The sequence below is a fragment of the Pseudoliparis swirei genome, chromosome 18, assembly GCF_029220125.1.
Source record: "Pseudoliparis swirei isolate HS2019 ecotype Mariana Trench chromosome 18, NWPU_hadal_v1, whole genome shotgun sequence".
NCBI lineage: Eukaryota > Metazoa > Chordata > Actinopteri > Perciformes > Liparidae > Pseudoliparis > Pseudoliparis swirei.
Genome location: NC_079405.1, coordinates 17,185,017 through 17,201,399, shown reverse-complemented (window position 1 = coordinate 17,201,399; position 16,383 = coordinate 17,185,017). Strand labels below are relative to the sequence as shown.

General features: G+C 42.6%; 1 protein-coding gene across 4 annotated transcripts in view; it reads left to right on the top strand.

Moving 5' to 3' along the window:
• LOC130208604 (inositol 1,4,5-trisphosphate receptor type 1) overlaps window positions 1–16,383 on the top strand; it is a 64,895-nt gene that overhangs the window by 32,310 nt on the left and 16,202 nt on the right. For 2 of the 4 annotated variants that reach the window (XM_056437841.1, XM_056437839.1), the window contains exons 40-51: window positions 2,212–2,259; window positions 3,451–3,583; window positions 4,979–5,166; window positions 10,074–10,257; window positions 10,445–10,698; window positions 11,419–11,619; window positions 11,706–11,816; window positions 12,128–12,223; window positions 12,344–12,487; window positions 12,614–12,721; window positions 12,857–13,049; window positions 14,251–14,373. In XM_056437841.1, the coding sequence (XP_056293816.1) occupies window positions 2,212–2,259; window positions 3,451–3,583; window positions 4,979–5,166; window positions 10,074–10,257; window positions 10,445–10,698; window positions 11,419–11,619; window positions 11,706–11,816; window positions 12,128–12,223; window positions 12,344–12,487; window positions 12,614–12,721; window positions 12,857–13,049; window positions 14,251–14,373 (1,783 nt within the window). The remainder of the gene's footprint in view (window positions 1–2,211; window positions 2,260–3,450; window positions 3,584–4,978; window positions 5,167–10,073; window positions 10,258–10,444; window positions 10,699–11,418; window positions 11,620–11,705; window positions 11,817–12,127; window positions 12,224–12,343; window positions 12,488–12,613; window positions 12,722–12,856; window positions 13,050–14,250; window positions 14,374–16,383) is intronic. The other 2 variants (XM_056437843.1, XM_056437842.1) reach the window with 1 other exon arrangement.

Below are 16,383 nucleotides of genomic sequence, written 5' to 3'. Positions count from 1 at the left end.
CCAGTTTGGTGGAATGCACTAGAGATGAGGCGTATGTGGCAGCTGTGAGGGGTTGCCCTGTGGTGTCTATGGTCGGACCGAGGATGATTAGTTGCACTCATCTCCTCTGCTCAGCATATTGCTTTGTGGTTTGACATTGTGACGGTGAGGCCGTGTCCACACACTCATGGAGGTTGTTGCTCTTCCAGTGTTTGGCTCCCTGACCTGCTGCTGAACTCTGCCCCACCCACTTGTCTTTAGGCAGGATCGCAGCAATTGTTGTGCATGTCAAAAGTCAGGAAAGACAAGTACACAGTTGAAGAATTTTGCTCTTCTACAAATGTACTGGACATCTTGGAAATGATGAGTGATATCAAAAGATCCTTGGTCAGCTTAAAAGTCTCACTTTTATATGTGCTGAAATGTCATTTGTACTGTTTGAGGAACCTGTATGTAGCATGTGCTGCCATGTTCAGATCCTTTTATGTTGCTTTTTTAAAGTTCACAGAGTAACTTATTTCACTATAAAGCATGGCTGTATCTTTAGACGCCAGTTTATGTGAGCTAATGGTTCCTTTCTGTTCAACGGCCTCACTGAATGTCCAGTTTAATTTTTGTTTTTTATTTGATCTCGGGTCAATTAACCTAATGTGAAGTGAAAATGCTAATTTCCAAGTTCATTTTATGAATGAGTCAGCTGTGTGCAGAGCTGGACCTATAGGCATAGGTGGTATAGATGAATGCCAGTGGCATCATCCACCATAGGGATGCCATAAAAGAAAAACATTTTTCACTAATACTATTGAAATACTCTTATTTTGACATGACTATATGTAGCTTATTAAATTGGCTGCAATTCATGGGCAACAGCTGAAATCTTGTCCAGGGAAACAAATCTGGTTATGTTAATTGAGTCTGACTGACTCAAAAGGTACACAGCAGAGTCATGACATTATAAAGATAAAACCTGGCAATTTACCATATCTGGTGTATACAGAGGCAACAGCCTCTTCTGAATCCGCATACATTCAGTGCTGTACATCATGCCCGAGACCCTGACTGACAGAGAGAGACTAGTCAACCGTCAACATTTGTTTATCCTATTGTGTTTATTTCTCTCTCTCTCACTGCTCTACCACTTGCCCTCTGTGTTTTTGGTGACAGATGGCCACTGTAAGCAGCTCTGTGTCACTGGTTTAGGGACCTGGTTCCTCTGGGAGGGATTATGTAACTCTAACCCTGTCGCCCCTCGCCAATCCTCACCTCTCGCCTGTCCCTCAGTGTGTCCTTTTACATAACAATTTATGTGGAACATTGCCTTTTACCAGTTTTCTTTTACCCTTGGTGATTACTGTGCATGGATGCAGTGAAATTGAATACTGCAACACAGGATCTAACCTGAATGTCCGTTGTTTCTGTGAACCATTAAGGAAATTTGAAAACCGATGAGGGAAAACACCAGATCTCAGTGGTTCAGTTTTGATTATTGTGCTTTTCATCTTGCCCATATTGGCTTAAAACAAGAAGTTTTCACCTGGTGTTTACTCATTCCTGACTTGAAATGACTGTTCCAGTATGATTTCATATTTTTTTCGGTTTTCCTTCATTAAAATAAAAGTCACCATTTAGGAAAAAAATGCTGATTATTTTGTTGACTTCCTGGTGTCTCATCGCCACCGTAACTGCAGAGACTCCAGGAAGTCACTGCGCCTCAGCCGAGAATACAAAATATATATTTTTAATTAACATCTCTGAATTTCTTGAGTGAGGTTTAAAGATGCTGGTTTAACTTTTGGCAGAGCCAGGCTAGCTGTACAATCCAATATGTTTGTGAAGCTAAGCCAACCGAATATCTGAAATTAGTATATTTCCATGACTCACTCTAAGGCTGCAATTAGACAATTGAAAATCAGTTAAAATGAAGAAAAGAAGGCGATGAACACAAGAAAAAAATCAAATCACACTGGACATGTCTTAAAATTGTATTATTCGTCAACATTGTACACATCTCCTGTCTCAGCCATCTAAAAGCACCACCTCCTTAACGCTTCCCTGGTTTCTAACATGGCAGTGAATGCATGGCAATCCACACCGAGCAGACCTTTTCATCGCCACTTAAAGCAGTTAAAAAGGCTCTCGATGCGGTTCTTCACCTGACACCTGCCTGCATGAATACTAACCCTGTGTTTGTATCTGTTGGACCACTGTGCTTATACTCCTCACTGCACCCAGCTGCTGGATCAGGACCAGCCTGAGAAGGTGTTGGAGAACCAGAAGAGGGTAGGTACAGCAGCATGGCAGCTTATCTTAAAACATCAATACTTCAGAGTGAGATATCAAGTTTTAGATATAGAGCAGTCATCCAATCTTGAATGTAAATGTTTCTGTTCGTGCCTTTCTTTCCTGCTTTTTGTGTTTTCTAATCACTCCCCTTCCCTGCTTTAAGTGACACCTAACCACCTAACTAATTGCTGTTAAACTGAAGGGGGAAAAAGAAAACAATTTAATAACCAAATTTCCCTCTGCCTCCTTTATCTGATGTTGTTAATTTCAATGCAGGGACTCCCATGTATTCAGCTGTTTATAAAATCCAGACGTCAAATTCTTCACAGCCGTGTCTTTCTTAATGAGGGTAGTCATTTCACCATATCTAAAATGCATTTATGGATTACTCAACAACTCAACAAGTTCACAAAACAGCTCGATTCAAATTTAGTTAGCTGGTTTCAGTAAATTGTTCATTGTGGATACAGGTCAGGTTAGATGACAGGACATCATCAGGATCTCTGGCTCATGACTGGAGACTTCCGTGAGACCAGGGAATCGTCTTCTGACTACGGCTGATCATACCATGTCGGACACACAATACATGCAGTTGACTAACCTGACAATAAAATGATGAGAATAGCATCCTTCACACCTGTGGTAGGGGAACTTACATAACGCTGCTGTCGTCTGTCATGAACCACCCACAGTTGACAAGGATCTGATCATGATCACGCACAAACACGAGAAGAAAACAACTCTAATCTCCTTCACTTCATCCCATGAGGGGTCTGGTAGGTAGCTATGGGCTGCGGTTGCCATAACAACGACAAAGTCGTGCCGCTGACGGCTCAACAGTGGATGAGTCACAGTGTGGGACGGCTGGCCCCAGGTCTGTCTACGTGTGCACCAGGAACTCACAATGTCACTCTACAGGGAGCTGCCGCTGAATGACATACACTTCAGCTTATGTCTGCAAGTAGTTTGAATAGTGATGGAGCAATTCTTTTCATTCAATATTCAAATGAAATGTTGAAACAGTGACTGTACTTCATAACTGTGGGTTATCATTTTCTGAGGTGTTTATGTTATCTCAAATGCAGACTTTATTACTGATGATGCATGTTATCCCTGTTATTCTACATCTCTCTCTCTCTGTTGCTGACATCACATCCTTACATCCTTCCCTTTCTTTCCCTCTTGTAGGGCGAGGCACTGAGACAGATTCTGGTGAATCGTTACTATGGCAACTTTTATCGAAGTGGTGGCAGGAGGGACAGCCTGACGTCATTTAGCAATGGCCCCCTCAGTCCAGGAGGACCCGGCAAAAATCAATCAGGTGGGACAACTGTTTCTCACTTTTGATACCGAAGACAACAGTTGGTTGTTAATTCTTCACAGCAGGAGATAATAAGTGTTGTTTAGTTGTGTAGCGCACACAAGGCCACACAAAAATCGATTTCAACATCTATAATTGAGCTGATGTTTCTGTGAAGCATGAACCAAAAGCCTCTGCCAGAGAGATGCATGACTTTGCTGCCAGGAAATAATACAACTACTATCAGGGGGCAAAGTCTAGATCAACCTTTCCTTTGGTTTGCCAAAATGTCATCGTAAAGCAAGGTTCTCTCAATAATGTTGTATTAGGATGAGACTCCATCAGTCTGGCCCTGAGCGGTTATCAGGCTCAGAGTTGCACTGTGAGCTGCCCTTTGAGCACAACACTCTTATCACTGTCTGATAGCGTGGTCATTGTGTAACTACATCTGCAGTCAAAATACTGAATACTGTGCAGTGTGTCTCCCTCTATTTGAGTTGTTGGGACTGATACGTGTGATGTAACATGTTATCTTCATGTATATTTTGGAGGACATGTTGGTGCCAAGGGTATGAGCTGTGAGGGTTTTTCATATCCATTCAGTGCTGCCATATTGTGGCATTTTCTGCTGTGGCATGAACGGCAGCATTTTCACATTTTGTGTAACATCGGTGTGATGCAACATTTAATGCATCTAATGTGTAATGCACAATTGTGATGGATGAGCCAGATGTTGATGATGTATTTTTGACTGAACTCAAAGACACAGAGAACCACCATGGTTCCAGGTTCACCATCTCTCTATGTGAACCAAGATGTTGGCTCACTGATCACAGGAAATAGACCCCTCCCCTTGAATGATCCACTTGTGACTGTTGCTAGGTGACAATCTGCTACTTCCCGTCTTTGCGCCTGTTGCTGAAATGAGAGCCAGGCTGAGAATTCCATATGTCGCCTGAAGATGAGGCCTCAGGGGAAATGTGCAGGCAAAGTCATGAACAACACTGTGCAGTTATACAAATGAGCACAGTGGGACATCTTTTAAGTAAATGATTTTGGACCAAACTATCTGAAAAACCCACTAAAATAGAACATATATTTACAGCTTTTTATTGTGGAAGTGTATATGGTTATTATTATAGTTGTATTAAATAAAGGGAAAAAAGTCCAAGGGGCAAGCTAAAACAATTCTAAAGTATCTAGATGAATGCTTAATGTATCAAACCTCTGTATTTGCAAATATTGCAAAGTAAGAGGCAGCAACTACTAGCTATTGTTTAAATGCAGGATTTTCCTTTTGGAACTATATTTGGTATATGATGTGAATGGACATTGATTGGAAGGTGTTCATTTGATAAACTGTATACCTGATGCATCTGATTCTGATCCAGCCTGTCACGGTCTCTGTCTCTGCAGCTTTAGGAGGTCCTGGGGGGCTGAGTCGTGGGGAAATGAGCCTGCCTGAGGTACAGTGTCACTTGGACAAAGAGGGAGCCTCTGACCTGGTCATTGACCTCATCATGAACACCACAAGTGACCGAGTTTTCCAAGAAAGCATCCTCCTGGCTATTGCACTGCTGGAAGGTGGAAACACCACCATCCAGGTTAGTGAACCCCTGAATCTCTTACCTTGCACATGTGGGACATGAAAACTGAAGGAACATCTTTGAGGATACTGTCTACTTTGGAAAATATCAACTGCTACATGACTGAATCTTTATTATTGTAAAATAATACAAATGACACACTTACCTATTGCACTTACTGTAACTGATCGGCGATGTTTAAAGTTCATGGGCTGTTATCTATGGAAAGGCTCAGCTTATCAGGCAGTGCATCTTTAGATGAGCCGCTACAATTTGGTCAGTGAAAAGAATACAATGTCTCATGGATGGTTTTCATTACAAGAGGATGTACAGTATGTGGGTCACTGCAACGATTAATGAACCTCATATCTAAAACACCATCCTTCAGGTAAAAGGCCACGCCAGCTGCTAATCAAGTCTGTGGTTTATAGATAGGTTTATTCATGATTTTATCACTCTGGGCTGATGTGTGCATTTGGCAATTTAACTTATTGTTCTTTCCCTATTTGCTGTAAACTGAGCCACTCTTACGCCTCTATCTCCATTTCTCTCTCTTTTCCATTTCGATCTATCTTTTGATCTCCTTTTCTTTCCATCTATTTGTAGCTGTGTGTTGATCTATGTGTCTTTCATTCTGTTTGTTGATATGTCTGTCTTTCTGTCTGTCTGCAGCTCTGTCTGTTGATCTCTCTCTTTTTCCATCTGTCTGTGAATCTCCCTGTCTTTCCATATTTCTAACCATCGGTCTGTTGATCTCCATCTCTTTCCATCTGTCTGTAGCTCTGTCTGTTGATCTCCCTCTCTTTTCATCTGTCTGTAGCTCTGTCTGTTGATCTCTGTGTCTTTAATTCTGTTTGTTGCTATATCTGTCTTTCCGTCTGTCTGTAGCTATGCCTGTCGTTCTCCTTGTCTTTGCATATGTCTGTTTTCCCATCTGTCTGTAGCTCTGTCTGTTGAGCTCCCTGTTTTCCCATCTGTCTGTTGATCTCCCTGTTTTCCCATCTGTCTGTAGCTCTGTCTGTCGATCTCGCAATCTTTCCATCTGTCCGTGTGTGAGTTGTTGTGTAAGCACGGGGCTTGCATAATCATATTAGAGCAAGGAAGCCAATGTGGCGAAGATAACGCGTTGGCTTCCCACGGCTGCTGCAGAAGTCACGTGACCCGTCTGCGTTACATAAGCTCTGTGTGAATGAACAATGAGGAATGTCTCAGCCTGCAAAACATTCCAGCTTCTCCCGCTCCCTTGTGCACTCTTGCCGGACCAAACTGGGTCATGCTGGGCCTCCGGAACTGGGGCAGTGGGGAGGGGGGGACACAGAGGGAATTGAGGAGAAACTGGAGCTGTGCTCCCCCTCGCTTTCTTGAGTTAGTTCTGAAATGGGAGGTTTCTTTTGGGGGAACCTACTCTGTATGCAGTGCTAGAAATATGCCACATAGTAAAAATATTTGTGTTCTTCCCAAATAATTTGAAAAGTTAAAGTGAGTAAGTCATTTATTTTTAAATCCCGAAATATTTTCACTGACAGCGTAAAGGTCAAGTTCGTAAATCAAGCAAACCTTTTGCGCAAACTTTAAGTGTGACCATGAGTGACAGCTCAGTGCTCTCTTTAAGAATAAACCACACAGAATAACTGTGCATGTCACTTGTTTACACACACACCCTCTTGTTCTGCTGTCATGCTACGCTAATGCATATCTGCCCTTAAAGGTTTTGGATGTATTACAATCGGTGCATTTGAGTGCTTTCTAGACTTGATGGCTCCTCACCGCTTCTCTTTATTCCTGGCGCATGCCAGCTCCCCTGTAACAACTCTGTGCCTCAGAGCTGACAACAGCTGTAAATGGTGTTGCGACATGGCAACTTGTGACATTTCACTCGTCGGCCATCTGTTTTGTAACTGCATGGCATGCTGTGTTGTTTCCCTCCAAAAGTCTTGCATTGCAGGTGCATCTAACCGATATTGCAAAAGCAACAGATTGCAGTAGATAAACTCTTTCAGGCAGAATAATAAAAGAGAACGATGGCTGTTTGAGGAAAAAAGGACGAGGCAAAGGACAAGAAGGAAAGGACTTTGAGCAGAGCGGAGCAGCATTTGGTTTGCATGTGGTGCTGCCTGACGTGAGAGGGAGGGTGAGAGGGAAAGGGAGCGCGAGTATAAATAGCTGTTGCATAACATCCCTTTGTTGATGCCAAGTGGCGGAAGGAAAGGGTAGAAGGGAAAGCGTGATGACCTTGTTTTTCAATGCTGTTCGCCCCCCCACTCCTTTCGTCTCATTCCACTCGGGGTTTGTCTCCATGGATACAGACGGACACAGTGTTTACCCAACACTGTAGGGGGCCGCTGAGATGCTCCTTCATCCTCAGTTAATTTGATTCCTCTCCCTGACCCCCGTGTGTTACTTCATCATAACGTCATTCCTCCCCACGCCACTCTTGTCCTTGCTTTTCCAGTGATATAAAAACACAGATGGTGGCTTGATGAGGCTGCACAGAGTTTGTCATCGAAGCCCTTTCAGAAGCAGCATTGTGGTGGGACATGAACATTTAGGTTTTCATTTTCTTCATTAATTTGAAGACAAAGCCTCTCATACAAATATAAAGAAACCATCCGATGAAGGTTTTGCTGTAGTGTCTTGTTTTCATTGCGATGGTTAAGCTTTATGTACGAGGTGTTGTCTTCGTTTCAGTGACTCAGCTCAGTTCCTGGAAACAGACGGTTTAAAAAATACTCTTTCAGTTTGCTGCTGCAGGTAAAGACTTTCACTGCTGGACACCATAATTATTAATTCCTACACGACCGATACGGTCACCTCCCAGCCACCATAAATCCAACAAACTCGCCTCTACCGCAGTGACACACAATTGCTCAGCTAACCCTGATCCATGAGATGAAGGCCCCTGCTGGCATGGTGCTGGCTCTACACAGGCAGTAGAAGGAATTGTCATTGACAGAGTTTTAGGGAAAGCTAATACTGCATGTGTGATATGTGGGTGTGTCTTCTCAAAATTGGCGTGTGCAAATGCCGAAGACAGCTGGCCAGGTTGTGTGAGGTGTAAAGGTTAGTGGGTGTGTTAGCATACGTGCTATCCAGCTTGTGTGTGCTTGTACTGTACAAGTGTGTTTGTTTGTCTGTGCAAGTTATGTAATGGTAAAGGCTGGGGGGGGGGGGGGGGGGGGCTTCTCTGATTGCTCTGGGCCAATCCCTGTATGTTAACCTGGGCCTCAGGCCTTGCCCTCTCCCCCCTGGAGGGCCACACTTTAGTGGCCTGTGGGAGGACAATGTTACGTGAGCAGACAGACAGACACACAGACAGACAGACACACACACAGACACACACAGACACACACACAGATATACAGACGGGAATGACCATCACCTTCCTCCTCAGGCATGCTGTGAGCTGTGAGTGTGTTGCCAGTGGTGCAGCTAATCCTCATCTCTGCGATCTCCACTCTGTCATCAAGTTGTTAATTGCGTGATGGCCTTGCTCGCCAGCTCTCCCCTAACACACACACGCACACACACACACACACACACACACACCCTTCCACACGCTGCTATCTCCTCGTTCCTTAGTGTTGAGTGTGTACGTGCAGGAGGGCTTCTGCTCAGCGGTGGAGGGCCGAGGTGGGGCAGAGTGAGGCTCAGGAATCTGCTTTGGCGCACAAGCACACAGTTATGTCATTGTTTGAAAGCCACACAATGCAGTAAAAAAACAGCAAGACTGTAGCTCTGCTGTGTTCTCTTAATAAGCTGCATACACTGTCTTGTTTGTCTACTTTATTGGCTTGCTGCTATTCTCAATTTGGAATAAAAAGATTTAGCAGTGTGTTTTATCATAGCATTTTAATGTGTAAAAGTCTCCTTGAAGTGGGGAAGTGAGGCTTGTTTTGCCCATTTTGCTGAATGCTTTCCTTGTGATTTTCATTTCTTGGTTATCTCCAGCAGCCCAGTTTTACATATAACCTGGAAAGACAGATGGTTATGTAACAACTTTGAGCACTGGCCTAGGAACTGTCTGATAACATTCCCTTCCTATCTTTTGCTCTCATCTCCCATCTCTATCATTGCTTTTTCTCCTTTTTTTACTCCCTTATTCACTTTTTGGTGTCTGTCTTTCGGCGCTAGATAATTTTTCCCATTTCCCACCATCTCTGTTTCTCTGCGTTAAAGTCGACCAGGGTCCTCCCTCTCGTGTCACTTTTTACCCCGTAAGTTTGGTGAGGCTGGTTGAAGCCTTTCCATAGGCTGCAGCAGACAACAGCTGTCAAGTGATCAAAACAGCAGCGCTCTCCCTGAATCATAGTGTATGCATTGCACTCTCAGGCTCTAACATTTTGCATGACCCCAATCCACAGCGTTTAAACCCTCCCATTGTAGTAAATACAGACTTGTTTTACTTAAGTTATACCATTTTTAGTGATGGTCAAGGTAACTATCCCCATGTTGAGTGATAATTTATTGATAATGTGAGGGAAAATGTGTACACAGATGAAACATTTCTTTAAAAGTCTATGTTTCCTGTCCAATAACAGGTTCATGCTTTGCCGTTACACACCTTCACTGCACTCTATATAATTCATCAGTGTCATCATTCAAATTTGGAGGGGGAAATCATGTTTTGATTATGTAGTTAAGTAGTTCATTTTCATTATGGCTGAAACTAATACCTATTTTAATAAGTGATTAATCAGTTTTAGCGCTTTTTGTCTATAAATGTCAGAAAACAGTGAAACATTTCGTGAAATAAAGAAAAAGCCGCCAATCGTCACATTGAGATGTTGGAACCAGAGGAGCTTGTGCTTTTGCTTGGAGAACGATTGACACAATCTATTATTGGCATAATCTATTATCAACATTTCGTTATGCAGACCCTTTGATCCACAATCTCTGTTTTTTCTTTTCTTCTCTCATGTTTCCAGCATTCGTTCTTTTGCCGTCTGACAGAAGACAAGAAATCCGAGAAGTTCTTTCGGGTTTTCTACGACCGTATGAAATCGGCCCAGCTGGAGATCAAAGCTACGGTGACCGTAAATACCAGCGATCTGGGAAACAGAAAGAGAGATGATGACAGCCAGGACAAAGACGCCCCTGTACGCAAAAAAGGTCAGAGGTCACATACTATCATCTGAAGTATGAATTTACGTCAGGTTGTTACCAACAAAGGATGTCAAGACCTGCTACAATTATATCCCAAATGATTAAACTTTGTTTGCAAATCCAGAGTAAAAAGAGGATTTCTGTGGGTTTTGAGTGATTTCATAGACCCTGTTTGGTTCCTGTCTCTGTTTAGCTAGAGACTCTGCGGTGGTCATTGCAGAGGATGTGAGAGAGCAGTTATTAGAGGCCTCAACTGCCACCAAGAAGGCCTTCAACTCATACCGGCGTGAAGCAGACCCTGAGGACCACTTCAACTCAGCCGACGGCCAACCCAGCACTGGGGACAAGAACCAGGACGAAGGAGAAATGAGTTTTGTAATTGTTATCATGCAGCCCATCCTTCGCTTTCTCCAGCTGCTTTGTGAGAATCACAACCGGGACCTACAGGTGGGACAGGCGGATGATCAGACATATATCCATTAGAGTGGATCACACTTGGCCTAGAGTGCCTTCCTTACTCTCAACTATTGTTTTGATATCTGATCCATCCATTCTTTTTCATCCTCGGTGCAGGTTTAAAACACAAATCTCATGGTTTTATTGACGATGCTAAATCCCTAAATCACCATAGTCATGTGAATGAGAGGCCAGGCCTGACTTGTTTAAGCTATGGAGATGGCTTCTCTGGCACATCTTTTAATATTTAGAATTCATATTCCTCTAGATCATTACTTTCATGAATAGATTTCTCTCAAAGATTGTTAATTAGCTGCTTTCGCCTCTAAAAACACTCTGTACTTTAGTTTTTATGAAAACGGATCATGTTCGCCTCTTTTGTATCTTATGGGTCTAAAAGTTGTTGCTGGTTCTATCCGATGACGGATAGTTCTGGTACGGTCGGTGTACAGCATACTGAGTGCCCAGTGGCTGCTGGCACGTTTCCGATGGATCAGTCAAGTTCAACAGTTCAGATGAAGGCTAAAAGAGAAATATGGATCCAAGCTTGCTATCTTTGGTCCTAAAAAGGATTTGTTAATGGCAGAATGTAAATTTGTAGCAACACAATTTACTATTTTGTTTTTCTGTTTGGCTTTGATTGTTAGTGTTTTTTGGTTCGTACCCAGTTCCGTCCCAGTCACACAAACCCATTCGCTTTTATCTCCTCAGAACTTCCTTCGCTGTCAAAACAACAAAAACAACTACAACCTTGTGTGTGAGACGCTTCAGTTCTTAGACTGTATCTGCGGCAGCACCACAGGGGGTCTCGGTCTGCTGGGACTGTACATCAACGAGAAGAACGTCGCCCTCATCAACCAGACTCTGGAGAGTCTCACAGAGTACTGCCAAGGCCCCTGCCACGAAAACCAGGTCCATAAAGAGACGATACCACCTGCCGCTCTGTGACTGTACGAGGGGACGAGCTGTCTTTCTCATCATTGTATTTTTCCATTCAGAATTGCATTGCCACACACGAGTCCAATGGAATTGATATTATAATCGCCCTGATCCTCAATGACATCAACCCACTTGGGAAAAAGCGGATGGACCTGGTGTTGGAGCTCAAGGTGAGGAAGGCTTCATAGGGGGAATCTATACCTTTTTGATGTGAGTTTTAGGGTGAGGAAAAAATGGGTTCAGTACTTTCCTTTCACAGCAGGAGACTATCACATGCTACAAGTATACGAGCTGGGCATTTATTTGTGTGAGTTAAACTAGCTTTTGTGCTCGCCTCAGTCGCCTGCCAAGTAAAAATAACGACAGAGTGATTTTCCTGGAGCACCACAGGTTCTGTCTGTTTTACTTGGATGTGAGAATTTAAGTTTTTATATTGGACTTTTTTTTCCTCTGCCTGTTTTGTCTCTTGTGTCCCTCTCAGAACAATGCATCCAAGCTGCTGCTTGCAATCATGGAGAGCCGCCATGACAGTGAGAACTCCGAGAGGATCCTATACAACATGAGGCCTCAAGAGCTGGTGAGAAGAGGATGTTGGGCATCTTGTCCTTCTCTCGGTTGCTTTTTACTTCTCAAATACAACTGCCTTAGCTACTCAGAATCACAGCACGGAGGTGTGTGTGTGTGTGTGTTCGTCCAGGTGGAGGTGATAAAGAAAGCCTATCTACAGGGAGAGGTAGAGTTTGAGGATACAAAGGAGGAGGAGGATAACGGGGAAGAGGAAGAACATGATGCTGCTTCCCCCCGAAATGTTGGACACAATATCTACATCTTGGCTCACCAGGTCTGCTGTTCATCTCATGAATCAATTACTCTATCAATACAGGAATGTCATGAGACACACACATTACCAATGTGTTGTTTTTGAGTGTCACGCTCACTTCCTGGCTGCTCCTGTTCCTCCTTACAGTTGGCGCGCCATAATAAGGAGCTTTCCATAATGTTGAAGCCAGGAGGGGCCAGCGGAGAGGGAGATGAGGCCTTGGAGTTCTACGCCAAACACACTGCGCAGATAGAGGTCATAGCATGCAACCCTCGTCACTAGCCTGTTGTACAATTTCACACATTTTGACAATATTTTGGGGAAATTTTCTTGCAAATGTACAACCATGTAGACCGACGGATGCCTAGCTGACGGTGTGTCTCTGTTCAGATTGTGCGCCAGGACCGCACCATGGAGGAGATCGTGTTCCCCGTGCCTAACATCTGTGAGTTTCTGACAACCGAGTCAAAGCTGCGAGTCTACTTCACCACAGAGAGAGACGAGCAGGGCAGCAAGATCAACGACTTCTTCCTGCGAGCAGAAGAACTCTTTAATGAGATGAACTGGCAAAAGAAACTCAGAGGTGGGGTCAACATGGAGCAGGTGTAGTGCATATGTCAATTATGTCAAATGATACAGGACAACTTTCGACCCAAAATAAATTATTATTCAGAGTATCATTATTCACCTAAGTTTGGCTGGATAAAGTCTTCTTCTTGAGGTGCTTTACAATTATTTAATGCTCCCCAATGAGATATGGAATAATCCAAATTGAATGAACTACATTAATTATTATTAGTGGAACTCCAAATTAACTGTGGTCGGAAATGTTGTTGTGTGATTACGTGTCCCACTTACAGAGTGGCGGCATGTCCAGGGTGAACCCCGCCTCTTGCCCAATGTGTGCCGGGTTTAGACCTCTAAGCGGGTATGGATAAAGGAAGCGTATCTCCTACTCCAAAGCAGGGCTAACAGTGTCACCCTGTGTGTACTCGTGCTTTGTGTGTGCATGTTCCCACTGTTTAAAAGCAGGCCGGGGCTTTTCACATTCTTTGAGTTGTGAAACATTGACATTAACCTCATGAATCACAACTGAGAGCGTGTTTGCTCACTCGCATAAACTTAAACATACAAAACTGCATACCCACACTCAGCCATATGTTGTCTCACTCAGAAGAGGGAATGTGCAGAGAAGTCTCTCATTCCGTTTCTTTTTTCAAATTACAGAAAATATTCTACTGCAAGTCAGATTGTGTGTTAAAGGTCAAAGTGCTGTGTTTTAGGGTCTTTTTTTACTTTTTACGATCAACATTTCAACAAATATTAACAATTTTGCCTGGTATATGTTTTGTCTACGCTTTCTGACATTTTAGTCAAAGTCCAACTTTGTCCACGCAATACTTTCTGTAACATTATTTTCTGAATGAAGAGGGAGAACTGAACCAGTTAAATTCTTAACAGCTTGTTCACACATTGGATTATGTAATAATCCATTTAGTGGTGTAACAATTGGTTGACTAAACAGTTATTCAACGGAAGTTGTGTTAATCTTTTTGATCATTGATTTATGGTTTAGTTAATTACTTTTTAGTATCATTAGTCATCAAATGTTGGTCCTTTAGTTTCCTAAATGTGAGAATTTGTTGATTGGACAATCTGATGACTTTAGGATTATACATACAACAACATCATAGACAAAATCTCTCTCAATCAATTGTGCATGACCAAATAAATAAAAAAGGTCTCGCTTTACCCTCAACCCCCCCCCCCCCCTCCTTCTCCAGCTCAACCAGTGCTGTACTGGTGCTCCAGAAACATGTCGGTGTGGAGTAACATCTCCTTCAACCTGGCTGTGCTCATGAACCTGCTGGTCTGCTTCTTCTACCCCCTGGAGGGTGTACATGCAGGTCAGTCGCATATGAGAAGACATATGAGAACAAGCTTTTTAAAACAGAGCCCAAACCCGCTTCCATCCTCTCACTAACGTCCTCGTAAGCTCTCACTTCACAGTAAAAAACATACACATGATTAAAAGATGAATAGATATCAGCTCCTGGTCCTTTTTCATGCATTTTTACCTTTGCATTGAAAATGCGGAAGGTTATGTTTTGATAGCCGTGTATTTCTTTATTTATTTGTATGCGTGTTCCTCGCATAACAAAAAAAGTTTGAAACCCAATCACATGAAATTTGGTGGGATGATTGGTTATTATCCGGGGACCATTTGATTAGATTTTGGGATCAATCGGGTCAAAGGTCAAGGTCAAGGTCATAGAAAGGTCAAAATCTTCTTTTTACCAAAGCACGGTCAATTGTTATCCAATTGGCATGCAACTAATGCCAAAATGTTCATAATTCAATGCCCAATCTTGTGATATGCGAAGGTATGCGCTCTACCGAGTGCCCATTCTAGTCTCTACATGTTCTCGTTGTGAATTTGCTCATACATCTTGATTGTGTATTGATGCAGCATTTACACATGTGTATGCACTGTTGTTGCATACAGACTATTTTTTTAAACATTGTAAACAAAGGTCATGAGGTCCAATATACAAAACAGGAACAACGTGGCTTGATGACATGTTTTTAGTTCTGCTACAAACAGCCTATTACATATTACAACCTGCACTGACAAGGCTTTTTGAAAATATCTCCTACCATCATGGGCTGTATTGTATTTGTAGCACTAGTTTCTGCAGCCAGCAATAAAGCCTCAATATACAACGAGAGATTAGGAAGAGGCAAAAAAGCTTCTTTTAGCAGCAGTTATATAATTGGGAGTTTCACCTTTTTCTTTTAGAAGTCCATCATGCTCTGATGTAAGAAACTGGAAAAAAATCTGGAAAAGCATATCTCATGTCGTAACCACCCACAGAAATAGACTTTGAAGAGCCGTCAGTCTCGCCTCAGCATTGACCCACTGATCTCCTTTTACCACAATGTTCTGAACTGCTGACTTCTGATCACCTGACTAGGATTATGAGCAGGACCTGTACCTTATTTATAAGACACACTCACACAGACTATCCGCAACTCAACCCATGATCTCAAAGCCTGAGCTCATATTTGACTTTCAGTACTTTGAAGACCACAATAAACACACAAGCGCCCTGTGTCATATCAACAAAGCGTACATTGGCTCACGGAGAACAAAGTCAAACTTAACATTATCAGGGGATCAAGAAAAGTATTGCATCATGTTCTGTACTTTAAACAAGGCGAGCTATCAGCTGAAACATCCTCCCCTGTGACGTGTGGGTTCAGCTGAAACGGTTCCACGCTACATAGATTCATGTAAAGAGTGTGATGTAATCAAAATGTGCTAGTGCAAATGGCCTTGTACCTTTACATTCATTTAAAAGATGAACACAAAATATGAGAATAAGAATACACATTTAAGAATATCTAATAATACTGGACACTATTTTACGATGGGATCAGACTGGCCGCAACCAAATCGGACAAGGGGCGTAGAGGGAGGGGCCAATGGCTCATCTCCCATATTACATTATCTTTGATTTAGCTGACTCTTTTATCCAAAGCGACTTACAATCTCAGACCGAAGACACAGCTACGGGAAGCAATTCTGGGTTTAGTGTCTTGCTCAAGGACACAACGACATGGACTAGTCAGGGATCGAACCACCGATCCTCTGATTAAAAGACGGACCTGCTAACCACTGTCCCATTTTGTAATATATTCGTATATATACACTACCGTTCAAAAGTTTGGGGTCACTTAGACATGTCTTTATTTTTCAAAGAAAAGCACTGTTTTTTCAATAAAGATAACATAAAATTAATCAAAAATACACTCTATACATTGTTAATGTGGTAAATTAATATTCAAGGTGGAAGTGTCTGGTTTCTAATGAAATATCTCCATAGGTGTATAGAGGCCCATTTCCATCAACTATC